This window comes from Cariama cristata, unplaced genomic scaffold, assembly GCF_000690535.1.
Source record: "Cariama cristata isolate BGI_N322 unplaced genomic scaffold, ASM69053v1 scaffold10376, whole genome shotgun sequence".
Taxonomy (NCBI): domain Eukaryota; kingdom Metazoa; phylum Chordata; class Aves; order Cariamiformes; family Cariamidae; genus Cariama; species Cariama cristata.
This window is the reverse complement of record NW_009620376.1, coordinates 8,959-22,921: the sequence shown is the minus strand read 5'-3', so window position 1 is coordinate 22,921 and position 13,963 is coordinate 8,959. Positions and strand designations below refer to the sequence as shown.

General features: G+C 42.5%; 1 protein-coding gene across 1 annotated transcript in view; it reads right to left on the bottom strand.

Annotated features, from left to right (window-relative positions):
- Positions 1-13,266: 13,266 nt before the first annotated feature.
- Positions 13,267-13,963, bottom strand: part of LOC104162790 (fatty acid desaturase 1-like) — a 7,822-nt gene continuing 7,125 nt past the window's right edge. Inside the window, exon 12 of the mRNA XM_009701606.1 lies at positions 13,267-13,495. Coding sequence (XP_009699908.1) covers positions 13,444-13,495 — 52 coding nt within the window. The 3' untranslated portion in view covers positions 13,267-13,443. The remainder of the gene's footprint in view (positions 13,496-13,963) is intronic.

Here is a 13,963-nt window from a genome sequence, read left to right as displayed (position 1 = left end):
GACTGAAAAAACTCAGCTGAAGTTGCAGGCTTGAGGAAGGACAGAAGGATAAGAAAGCCAAACTATCTTCTTGACCAAGGTACCTCAGCAAGGTGAGGTGAAATTACGGCTCTGTTCCCTGTCTCCCAAGGAGATGGCACGCAGAAAGCCTAGGCGAGAGCTGATCCAAGCAGAGATGATCTGATAGGCCTCTGCGTCAGGAGAAACATACAATTTAATTTATATAGAATAACTTCATTTTGAAGAGTTTGCCCTTAAGGGACTCTGGAATGGCGTTTACAGGATATTGGTGCTGTAAGTGATGATGAAGCTTCTCAGCTTACAATTATTTTTCTTAGCACGCTCTGTGCAAGTCTCAGACTGCAAACGTAGTGTCAGAAGTGACGCCTTGGGTTTTGTCTTCCTTGTGTTTCCCGGTGAATTAACAGTAGCCCAAACCCAGTTGGGTAGAGACAGCTGAGATCTCACGTAGCAGAGACATCTGCCTTGCCCTCAGCCCCGCACGGAGTGGGCAGCCTTTCTGGCTGACACAGAACTGTATATTACGCAATTCTAATTCTTTAAATCATGTAGCATCTTGCAAATTAATCAGTCAAGCCCAAAACAACCATTTAAAAGTTCCTGACATGTGGCAACGGTTGAACCGCCCTAGGTAAAGGAGAAATGTGACTGTGGGTATTCATTAGAAGGCAGTGATAAAAGAATGGGAGGAATAATTTCTACTGTGCTGTCACGTTGCATGTTGTAACCCTTTATCTTGCTCTAAATAAAAGTTAAGGGTGTCTGTGCTAATGATGTGTTCGTGTTCTAGTGTGGAATATGTGTAGAGTCTCACATAAATCGTGTTCACTGCTTGAGGAGGTGGCAATAAAATATACAATAGTTGTTGCAAATTTCTGCGTATGTGGGTTTTTTTTTCTATACACGCAAAAAATTACTGGCTGAAAAAAGTTACTGGCTGAAAGTACAAATCACCTTCTCATTGCCCTATATTCAGAGTTGTAAATGTAACAGCTACCTGAAAAGGAGTAGATAAAAATGTGGGTTTGGGTTCTGGTCTACAAGGAGCTGGAGAATACAGAGCCAGGAACGTATTGGAGTCAACAAATACCGGAGGTCTCTGCCTATACACACACAGGAATCACGACTTTCGCTGTTAACACACACCGAGGGTGCCAGTATCCACCAAATCATTGTTGTTACTTAGATGAAGTAAGTTTGGGAACCCTAAGATAATTATCCTCCATATTAACAGTGTGCATAGTATTTAATGTCTGAATTTATTTAGCTTCAGATCCCATTCAGAGGCTCTTGTAATACCCATCGATATTACATGACATTAAAAAGCCTCAAAGAGTCCTTTCCCCATCGGAAAGCAGAAGCTGTCTCTGTCTATATTATCCAGGTCACCAAACAAATTTCAGAGTTGCATGGAAAAGCCCAGACAGAGAGTGAAAGCCACTGCAGTCGTGTTCACCCAGAGAAACTATTGCGAAATCAGTTGAAGCAAATTACACCATACCCAGCCTTCTGCAACAGCGACCCACCCGCCTGCCCCAATCCGTGTCATATGCACCTGGGAGGCAGTACACGTGCGCGGAGCTATTCCACATCGCCGCTTTTGCGACTAAGAGTCTCCTTGCACAGGCACTTGACGTCATAGATTTCCAGATTTCCAGAAAGCCAGGACGTGACTGCTGAACTGGTAGTTATTGCATCAACTTTTTTACCCAGTATCATGTAAATGGTTGCCATTTAGACTTAATCCACTGGAGATAAGCTGTCACAGAGTGGTACAGAGAAGAATCTAGTACTGAGACACACTGAAGCATTTTGATGCTAAGAAAACCTCTTTTTTCTGAGTAATTTTGTCATACAGGATGCCGCCCGTGGTTCTTTTGACCACCTTTTCTACAAAAACTAAATTTTGCACAGAGCCCGTCACACATGCTGTGAGGATACCTACCAAGTGAGGCTCCTGGGCAAGGCTGGATGAAGAACATCTACTTTACAAGCTGCACGGCCTCACCCAGAAGGAGAACTTAAATATAAGACAGACAGACAGGTATGGGTTGTACATGTCTCCAGGGTTAGACGTCAACAGGACAGTTTGAGGAGCGTGACCTTGGAGGTAAGCATCTCCAATTAGAGCTGCACTTACGCATGTAGGCAGACCTGAGTTTCTCTGCCCTGCCCTGGCTGGTCTGAAGCCGTGGTGGAACAAGCACCTTGCCTTTGTGCAGGGCTCGGGGATGCTCTGCCCTAAAAAGGCTCTGACCTCCGGCAGGGAGCTGGCCTGCATCCATCTGCTCCCACTCCCGTCGGCAGATGTTCCTTCATGGATTTCATGGACCCTCGTTCAAGACTCTCTCTTCTGTGACTATGACGTGTCTTTTTCCAAACACAGCAAGGAAACTGAAATCGTTACAATTCTTTTCTTTCTGGCACAAAACTTAATTGGGAATCCATAATTCAGGACAAGGCTACCTTCTGAAACATCTCCTCAATCTTTTCGAGAGACAATAACTTTTTCAGACTGCAAAATTTTGTTTTGAAGAAGTGTTTTGGGGAAAAAAAAATAAAATCCACTAACTACTTGCTTGATAAGAACGTTAAAAGGCACCATGTCAGTCAGGAGAAGAAAAGGACTAGGTTTTCATTTTTTTTCAGTATATTCTGAATTAATTAGACACCACCCTGTATCTCAGATGGGGCTACTTTTCAGGAATATCATATACTTTCAGAAATGGGAAGAGAAACCAAAAGCAAAACGATGCTTTTTTTTGTAGGGCAGAGAGTCAAGTTTGCACTGGAGGCCCTCTTGAGGGGTTTAGTTTGCTCAGATATTCAAAGTCACGATTAACTTTGTTTCATTCCTTAATCCAGGTATCAGTAGTAAGCTAACACGTGTTTTTTTTTTTTCCCCTCTGTGAAAGCAATCTTTATACCCTTTGCAAAAGAGAAAAAAACGACCTGTGAACTACTACTATTTGGGTGGTGGCAAACTTCGCTTTCACTCTTAGCTTTGGCTTGCATTTTATGGATAAATAATAAAAAACCAAGATGAGTGCCATGTTAATTATAATGAGGTGTAAAATTAGATTCCGTAATAAGCACTGTGAACCTTCTCATCTAAAACTCGCCATGGAACAATAAGTTGCGTTAAGACACTGAACTATATTATATAAATTTTTTTGTACTCACCTGAGTAAGTTACTAAACCCCCTACACAGAAGACATTGCAATGCTGCACGATGAAACTGTAAAACTTGACATGATTTGCTATTGCAATTCTGACCTGACCTTCTCATCCACACTTCATCTGTAATTATATACCCCAAATTCTTTTTGGACACGGCCGATATTAATCTCGTCAACAATCACCTTGTGCTTTTCGGTTTTGTGTATCTCATTTAACCTGCAATTCCTATGAAATATACCCTTCACATTCTCCAACCTCATGGAAGTCAGAACCCCAGGGCTCTTCTGTGGCTTTAAGGTCTAAATTCAGCTGATCCAAAACTGTAAATTCTAAATTTAACAGCTGTTAAAAAGCCCCTCTCTCAAGCACAGGCGTAGCATTATATATTGTTACAAAGAAGAAATAAGAAACAGCATGATTGAAGCTAAAATTGTTAAATGCCTGTACCAAACCCATTTTGTTTTCCCACTGTCATATATTTGGGGTTGTTTTTCTCAGCTTAGTCAGCATTTTTATAGATTTTCTGTGCCCAGTGCAGAGCACCCACCGATGACAGACATACTTCTGAATGCCCTGGCTATCTGAAACTGTGCATCCACAAAAGAAAAACTCTTCCAAAGGTGTCCATACTTGAAAGTTTTTTGTAATACGTGGCTTGTGCAACACCAATTAGGAGCAACGTGGCATAAGCAAGGATTAAAACACCCATGTTGGTTCCACAGCCTACACACAAAGCACCTTCTTCCTTCTGTCCTTCCTGTGGGTCTTGGGCCACCTTCCAACCTCTGTAACATATGAGGCAGGGATTCTGCAACAACTTGCCTCCTGCGCTATTTGACCACAATTCAGTTCTCTGGCCTTCACCATCTGTCTCCTACACCGTCCTTCCTCAGACACATACTGTGGTGTATATTCTTAGCAGGGCAACATACGCATTCAGACTCAGAGATGTGCATCAACCTTAAACTTCTGCATCCTACCCTCTCCACAAGGAGGTCGGTCATACTTTTCATTTATACAGCTGAAGAAGCTTTTGTTACTTGCTTTAATTTTTTTTGCAAAGTTTAATTTTCTTTGACATGTAGTTCTGATGTGGGTGCACACATACTCCTAACTGCCAGTTCTTTTATCTCTGGTGGCAAATCATCCAGGTTTCCCATAAAGTGTGTAGTCTCCTGAGGTAGCATGCCACGTTCAGTAAACATAACTGTGCAGACCTCTTCATCCCTAGAGAAACTAGGCTTCACCGCTACCCTAAAATTTGAGGCAGCGTGGAATAGGTGTACAGCTTTTTAGATTCATATATGGGACATGTAGGTCCATCTTATGATAGGAAGTTCAGCCACTATCCATTTTAATCAAGAAGGCATCATGCTAGATCCCATTTTAACTCTGAGACTACAACACACACCTCTCAGGTAGCCAACTTCCCAAGTACGGCTAATTCTACTGCAAATGGTCTGAGTCAGCATGAGTCTTATTCATGCTTCAGAAGCACAAGTAAGAATTTTGCCCCCTTCAGATAGCCTTTGAGGACTGAGGCATTGCCAAGGCAATCCTGCTTTCTTCCCATGTTACAGCAAGTCCCAACTCCTTCTACTCCTGGGCCAGACATCACCCCGGTTCTCTCTGACAAGTTCTTCATTGGCAGGTACAACAGGCTGGCGCACACCATGGCTTCAGTTCCTCCAGTACAAAAATCTTGAACAAACTAAGAGAATCCTGATGAATCCTGTTGCTCTGATATGACTTCGGCAATTTTGCAGAAAAAAATTTCCATATGTCCTGCCTCTGGTCTTGCATCTGATGACACCAAGTTTAGGAATCTGTCCTAGTCTATCCCTGCCTTGACATGTCTAGTTATGGGTGGTGACTATCTTTGTTAAAGTGATGTTGTTGTTCTCTCAGAAGAAGAGTTTTCTTCAAGAATTAGAAGTTGTCTACAAGACATTGACCATAACATGAACCAGCTACTCAGAATATCTGTTCTGGAATCTAAATTAGACTCCAGCAGGCCTTTTCCCCTTGTTTATTCCTCTGTTTTGGTAACTTTGGAATATTTGCTCAAGACAGAAGTAATTTGTAGCTTTCTAGTTTCAAATGAAGTCACGTGTTTCTGGTCTTCCTCTTGGATAAGGGGAGAAGAGGGGATAAAATAAAGAGAACCTCAAAATGACCAATACATAACCTGAGCTCATTGGCAGCATCTTCATGCGCCTTTTCTTTTACTTGGGCAACATCCAGTATTTATTTCTTCATCTTGTTTCTTTTTCATAACTGATTGCGAGATGATCCTGGAAAGGAATTCAGACTCACTTGTTAGGACATTTGCATCTTTTCTTGCCAGAAGAAGTTATCATTCTATCTGGCTACGTATCTAAATTATTGTTTTAGAAGCACTCATGTTCATCCCAAAAGGCCTATTATGCAGGAGGTGACCTAATTATGATAAGACTGCCCACAGGACTGCCCTGATCCCTCTCTGTTTCAAAGCAAACAACAGCTATAGTTTACAAGGAATCCTCTTCTAGAAAATGAAGTTCTTCTTGAATTTTGATATTTCCCTTAGTGGACAATCTCTCGCTGCTCCTGCTATATTGAACATTGGGCTAATTAACCTGGGTACTAAGAACGTGCACCTTCCATATAGCTCGAACTGGTATTGATTCACATTTCAGCTTTGCGGTATTTCTTTATCACTGACAGATTGAAGTACTCACTGCTATAAAATTTCTCATTTTATGATCAAGTCACTGCCTCTTCTTTTATTGGGCTTATGGAGTCCAACAATTTTATTCTTCTACAATAAGGAACTTTTCTAAGTCTTTAGTTTTTCCCGCATCTCTACCCTATATCCTCTTTAGCTCTTGGACAGAGTTTTTGTATTGCAGACGCCGCACCTGCATAAAACATCCTGATAGCAGACATATTCGTGTAGAACAAAGGAACTCTTCTCTGTTCCTGTCCCTCTTTAGCCTTTGTACGTACAGGTCTTTTTTCAGGCATTTCAGAAAGCATCCTTCAGCCGTGAGCTCATGTGCAACAGGCAACATACAATGACTTCCATGTCTTGTTCTGCTCTGTTCTCCTAATTATCTCAGAGATAATTAGGAAGGGCCAGTAAAGCAAAATGGATTAAATTTCTCAGCAGTGGCTGGTTCTCCTTGAGTTGAGTTTAAGATACCTATTGGAATGGGGTTTTTCTTATTATTCTCTCTTTTAGGGGAAATAGAATTTTGTATTTCAGTAACTAGCCATGCAGACAAGATTCTGCGTGGGAACAGTCCAAGTAGGCAGGGTCGCTTCGTTTTCCTCCGTGTGCTTTTAGCAGAGTCTGTGTCTGTCACTGAGGGCAACATCTTGGTCCCTTTTCTGCGGCTTGAGCCAGCGTGAGGAAAGCAGCAGGTAATAAAATGAAACAAGGGAGATCCTGACACAAGTTTTCTCTAGAGAGATATTTAAGCTTTGGAAGACATTGCCCAGAAAGTCTACAGGACCTCTGCCTCTGCAAGCTTTCAGGACTCGACTGAAGAAAGCCCTAAGTAACTTTGCCTGAAGTCGGTATTTACACTGTTTTGAGCACGAGGTCAGAATATACGACCCTGATATGAAATATGTTATATAAATATATGATGTGCCTTTTAACCTGAACGCTTCTATGATTCAGAGGTCCTCAGGCCCTGTTGTCTGCCCAGAAAGACACTGCCGTTGGCATCCATACAGGACACATCTGGGCTGTCCAGAGATCACCTTCAGTAGCTGTAGGAGTTAGCAACACCTCTGATAAACCAAGAAACCAGTGAAAACCATCTTCTCCCCCGAGAACTAGGTTCTGACAGTAAGAGTCACCTAAACTTCGCAGTTTAATACAAAGTGAGGCATCCAATCTGAACTAGTTGTCTATCTTCCTCCTACAGAGCCTGAAGAGCAGCAAGCATCTCCAGAGGCAATTCACTATATTTCTCTTAGATTTTTAATTAAAAGAGCATCTGGAAAGGCCTCCCTTACCTCCAATGGCTGTAGAGGAAGCCAAAATGTTTCATTTTTTAGAAAGTCATAACTTTGAAGAGATTAATCCTAACCTAAGCGGAGAACATCTTTTACAATGTTCCTACAAGGCTGCTAGATTAGCTTTACATGATTCCACCTCGACTCTCCAAAGCAGAAGGGGGGAAAAGGAGATGGAAAAAAAGGACAGGCTTGGCAGCAGAGGTGAAACAGTAAGAAACGCGGCCTCTAGCAGACCCGGAAAGGAATTCCAAAATGGGAGGAGCATCGCAAAAAATATTCTGGCACGAGCCTCCTGTTTATACAGGGGCAGCATCAGGCTATGTGCTTGTGCTCACATGCTTGGCTATCAAGTAGGTTTCTGAGCACTGGACAAGTTACAAATCTACCTAAACCCAACTAGAGATGCGTGAAGCACTTTTCTTTCTATTTTTAATGACACAAACATTCAACGTCCTTTTTATGCATTAACAGCTATCATCTATGCATTAAGTTATCATTCAAGACACGGTGACCACGGTTCAGAGGATGCAGAGAGACGTAGTTTCTTGGGGTGGATGACTCAGTGAAGAAACCTACTTGCCAACAAGCAAGGAAACTTAATTTGTTCTAGAAAACTGAATTACCCACAAACTCTTTGTAAGCATGCGGGACTGCTGCTCCCAAAAAATAACTAACAGATGTATATATACATATACAAAAAAAATCACAAAACTGGTAAAAGTCCAAATGATTAGCTGCAAAAAATGAAAAAGCCAAGCTAGCTCTTGTGACCAAAGACAAGGTAAGACTACTGTGGATCAGTCAGACCTTTGGAAATGGTCTAACAGCTTCCTCCATATTAGTGATTCCACTTCACGTTTCTTTGCCTCTGGAGATCAAATATTGTTTTGCATTCAACATGTGAGACATTTTCCAGTTTTCCCATCTCAACAAGACCTGAAAGACTTTGTCTCTGACTGGCAAGCATCACGCATTTGCTACCATTGTATTGCAGAACCTGTGAAACAAAAGCTCCAGCAACCAAAACGGAGGGGCAATTTTCGCCATGACCGAGTGTGTCTCCACTGTATTCCTAGAACATCTGCTGGAGGTGTCAGACACACAGAAACATGATATTCTAAAGATTCTTTTGTCCTTAGACAAGCATTCCAGTGATTAAATTTGCACTGCCAGATGATATTTTATATATTGTGGTATATTTATAAGCTAATTTTCCTGAAAAAAAAAGCATTCTATCCTTTGATCCTCCAACTCTATAAAACTGCTACTTCTCACAGAAGCAAACTACTTCGCCTAAAGGACACCGCCATAATCAGCCTTTCGTATAAGCACTCATCGGTGCATTATTTTTTAATCCTGTTTCAAAACTTTCTACGTAGAAATTCCTCACCACTTTCTGAACACTTAATATTAGTCTCTGTAGCAGATGTCAATCGCACAGAAACCACATTCATACCAATGACTCTCTTCCAGTGTAATGTAATCCTCTTTCTTTCCCCACCCATGAGTAGTGGTGGATTATACATTAGTCTTCTACACCTGACCTATTGAGAAATCTCTTTAGATTCCTTATAAAAGAACCTGTCTTGGGAAGCATCATCCCATTTCCGAGTGGCTCAGCTGCATCCACTGTCTATCCTGTATGGCTCTATAATCCTCTTCATTTCTCCTTCTTTTTCTAAAGATGGAGAAAATTCTATAAACAACATAGATCACCTCTTCAGGAATTCAGGATAATGGAAGCAACTAAACACATGGGTTGGGCAAGGATTGCAAATCCAGATCATTAACAAGTCAAGACGAGTGGGTGTTGAGAAAGGGAAAACCAGCATTTTCCTCTTCCACTTGCCCCATCACCCTTAACTGTTCTCACATCACTCTAACGTTTTTATAATTCCAGCTACTCCATTGCTGAAAATGTTCCTCCCTGATTCGATAAAAGCAATTTATTCTGGGCTGGAGCCACTTCTTCATCCAATGGTACTGCACTTAACTGGATAACCTTCAAAGCCTTATGAACCCCAGGCTGGAGTTTTTAAGACCCCACGCAAATGCCTGATGAATTTGTTCTCCTTTGAACGTTTTTGGGGTCTATACCCTCTCCCAACATCCAAATCCCATGGAGAGGCTGAAGACTAACAGGCTCTGTCTTCATCCCTAAATAAGCTTTGCTACAATGCCCTTGTTTTTTAACAATTATCCTATTCATTAAAAATCTCCTCATACCATGTAATTAAAATACTTCATTGGCTAACCTGACACCACTGCGGCAGAAAAAGAGCAGGTAAGCACAGGGTACGAGAACGCAACACACAAAACTTCAGAACTACCGTCTTAGTGGTCACTTGGCTTTGAACAATTAACAGCAGAAGATTAATGAGTGTCCCCTACCTCATGATCTGATCCAGCGCAGAGATCTTCAGAGAGAATGAATTTTTATGTTTATTAAATCTGTACGAGATGTTTAGCATACCTTTCACTTCCTCGTGTTTAGGCTGAACTAAAATAAAGACCCAAAAGCAAAAGGCCCAAAAAGCTATTCCTGCTTACGTGCGAAGGTTATTTTAACACACTCTTACCCTTTACAGAGGGTGAGATGGGGACATAACGCTTCGGTTACTGAGTTTTAGAAGTTCCAGTCTCACATCTGCCAAAAATTGCTTTGAGCTGTGCATTAATTTCATATTTACTTCCTTTAAGTCAACAGAAAAGTAGGATAATCGCAAGACGGGAGCCTTTAAACACTCATGCTTCAGTCGCGGGTGAGGTTGGGATGTCCTCCTTCCCCTCCGATGCCCGACTGCCACCCTGTGGCTTTTGCACAGTGTTCAGCTTCCACGATTTGAGGCTGAACTGTGAAGCCAAAGGGCTTCCACTAAATGGCAAATTTGGGGCTGATGTTGTTCCAAAAAGGAAAAATGCACTTTCAGAGAAACTGAAAGGTGTCTTGGACTTGCATTTGAATATTGTTGTAAAATTTCAGTATTAGAAGTCTCAGGGTGATCTGCTACTGTGGACTATAAGCAGCCGAGAATACTCACAGCAACTGAAGAAGTTGTCATACAGCTTATTTCTCTTCTTGAGCTGTCATGTGCCTGGAGAACTTCTAGCAAACTCAGCATACACCAGTCTGCTTATCTTGATTCAGGTCCCCTTTCGGTCTTACCCTTTAGGACTGTATATGTCCTGTTTTTTCCTGGTTAGTCAGGCAATTGGGTTATGTATGGTATTGTGGATGTTTCCTCTTTATTGTGGCCGAGAAACCCCAAGTTTCTCAGAGTCTTAGGCACTAAAGTGGAACTTAGATATATTATTCTCTTCAAAACTGTCAACTCCTAGATATCCTAGCCTAGCAGCCAGCTCAAATTTATTTGACTCTTCAAAATTAAACATCTAGATAACGAATGCTTTGTTTCTGGGCATTCAAAAAAAAAGCCACTTGCTGGGCAACACCAAGGGCTTCAACATTGCTGAACACTTATGGCCCACTTGACCTACAAGCAGCTTTTCTTCTACTTACCTCACTTGTCACAATCCATCTGGTAAGTACCTTCAAAGCTTCAGGAACTGAGCTGAAGTCTCGCTGTCTTCCTTCAAAACACGTTAGAAGTACTTGCACTTTTTATAAAGTATCTCGGTGGCTACAGCACCAGCATCCAGCAACCCGAGCAGCTTAGGCTCAGTTCCCTCTTTTGTCAGAAATGACTGAAAACGTGTCCTGACAAAAGAGGAAGCTTACCCTCCTTGCCTGTTGAAACCATTCTGCTTGTATGTCCGAATTAAAGGTTTATTGGGCCACAGAAAGAGAGCAGCAGTCAACTTTATTCTCAAAGCTGGCAATTACGGCCAAAACATGAGAATGAAGCGTTCTTGTGACCAGGACAGTCTGTGTGGCTTTATCTAATGGATAAAATTCAGAGCTGTGAAGCTTGACTTAGGGAGATGGAACACGTCCTGAGGATCTTTGAAGACTTCCTTGTCTCCAGTGTGGTATCTTGCCTAGCTTAGGCAGCTGCCCACTTGTCTGGCTTTCTCTGGGCGTATGAAGAGCCTAGCCTGGGGGGTTCCATTACGAGCCGAGATGTTAACTAGCTCTCCTGACTAGCACAACAAGACCTCTGTGGCTTAGGGTCAACACTCCAAGGTCAGACGGAACTTTTGGCAGTGCCACTGAAGTTTCACCTGAGAGCTGATGTTGAATGCAAGCTCTTGATTTCACCGAACACGTGTGCTTTGCTACCTATAAACAAATGCAGCTTCCAGAAGTCAGTTCATTTTTACCTTTCCTCCTCATTCCAGAGGAACAACTGGTTGTACGGTTTTGTTTTGGTAGGATTCGTGTTGGTTTAATTGTTTATATTGCGTGCTTCACACAAGTCAAAAAGGACAGAGCTGATTCCCTTCCTCCAAAATACAAATGCTGAGGTTTAGGACAGTTCTCACTCCACAGCTGTAGACGGGCATTTGTTCCACGTTTCAGAGAGTGCAGACTCTTGCGCCGACATATTTTACTCTGATGACAGCAATAATTGGTAAGATAAGGAATTTTATTATTAGACTTTCCTCCATCAACAGTTCTAATAATAAGAGGGAAAGAAATGGAGCAGGAAAAAACAAGGTAAAAGAGTAACTAAGGCCCATTTCCCTTATGGTCTTTATCAAGAGGTATCAATGATTTAACGATGATTTTACTATTTCCATTACAATTTTATACTGTGCTTAACAACACTCTTGGCCTGGGAAGATGCATTTCTTCCATTCCCTCACAAGCCATCCTCCTTTTGGACGTTAATCAGAAAAAAAGCACCATATCTTCCTCAAAATCAACCCATCCCTCTGGAGTCTAAGCCACCTGTCACTGAGGTAACAGGGTGATGGAGCCACCTTCAGCAGTGCCCTGCCAGGTGCTATATCCTAGTTTGGCACCTGTAACATCGGTGTAGTAAATGAAAAGACACCAGGAAGGTGTCTTTAGCCAAGGCTAATTAACATTCTAATAAACGACACAGTACCTGCCCTCTTGGGGTGTGTTTTTGAAGGCACATCATCCAACAGAGAAAGACCAGCAATGTATTGGCTGATGTGTGCCCACGGGTATGCAGCCCGATGACTCCTGCCAACTGAAAAGTCAAATGCATTTAAACAGTACGCCCACCCCTCACACTTTTACACCTTCATTAAATTTGTCTGCAGCTCAGACAGGAACACCTCCTGCCCCATGGGCCAGGAGCCATGAGTTCTCTCCGCTTAACAAAATCACTCAAAAAAAAAAAAAAAGAGTGAAGCTTCAGGTGACCACAGACTGATTACCCTTTGCCTTCCTTCGTCACCCTTGCAGGGCTCCCGAGTACAGAGGTGCCACGTTTCTGTCTCTCCCGACTTTCCGTAAGGGGTTCAATAACACTCAGAAGTATGGCACTGCGGAAAAACCACTTGCAGAGACTCCATGGGAGATCATCAACGGGCAAATCACCCGGGGGCTTTCACCACAGAAGAGATGTGGAGGGCAGCATTCAGCGTGCCGAGCTCTCACATCCACTTGCCTGCGGAATAACCTCCACTTTCCTGTTTCTCTGCCTCAATTAGGGCCCTAATTAGATCTTTTTCCTCATGCTTATTCCTACAGAGCTGCTGCCTGCATCTTCTCCACCTCACCCACCTACATACAAATCGGTTTGGGCTCTCAGGTGCTCCCCACCGCCCCTTGGTTTGGGCACTTCTAGTGCTGTTGTTAAATACACATAGGTATTTGAAAATACTGTACCTACACCATTCCTTATTGCTTCCACATTTTAATAACTCCCGTGTTCTTTGAGTTCATACTGTCTCAGCTTTCTTGCTACATTCATAATGAGAGCCACCTCACAAAAGCCTATGCTAGGTAGGAGACTTCCCTCCTACGGACTCAGCAAATGAAGCATCAGCAGACAGAAAGGAATCTGTTCCCCATCCCAAAGCTGCCTCTAGCTTGGTGGAACATAACCTCCTCCATTCAGCTTTTCCCCATCACTCAGCACCAGCGAAGAGGAATGAAAGAAGCACAAGAAGAATTAAGAACACATCTTTAAAAAAAAAAAGTTCATATTAATCACATTCATCAAAGGAATTAAGCAACACCACCTCCCCACCTCCGGCTTAGCCAGCTGTCTCTCCTCTGTGCAGGATCTTCATGGTGACCACCACAGGAGGCAACAACGGTGGGGAACTCCTCTGCAAGGATCCACTGCTTCTTATTTATGTAGATAGGCATCAAGCCAGAGCTCCCCTGAATTTTTCAAAGAGCTGCCAAGAGAGAACCACATTTCCTTAGAAACAAGACAAAGAAATACAGCGTCCAGGGAACAGAGCCTTGTGGGAAGAATTCCCCGTCTATAGATTAAGCAGAGGAGATCACAGAATCATAGAATGGGTTGGGTTGGAAGGGACCTTTAAATCTCATCTAGTCCAACCCTCCTGCGATGAGCAGGGACATCTTCAACTCGATCACATTGCTCAGAGATCTTCAAAGCCAAGGCAATGTAGACTACAGATCCTTGGAAAGACGAAGAAGAACCAAACCACTGGGGCTACATCAGACAAAGACTGGAAGGCTAAAGCAAACAACTTATTTGGAATGAAAACAAAAGGAGCAAGCAGGGCAGAAGAGAGCCACGTGACTTTTCAACAGAATAAATATCTGGGGGCAAGGAGGGGAAGAAAGGAAGAAAAAAGAAAGAATGAATGACAGTTCAAACTCATCTTTATGAAAAC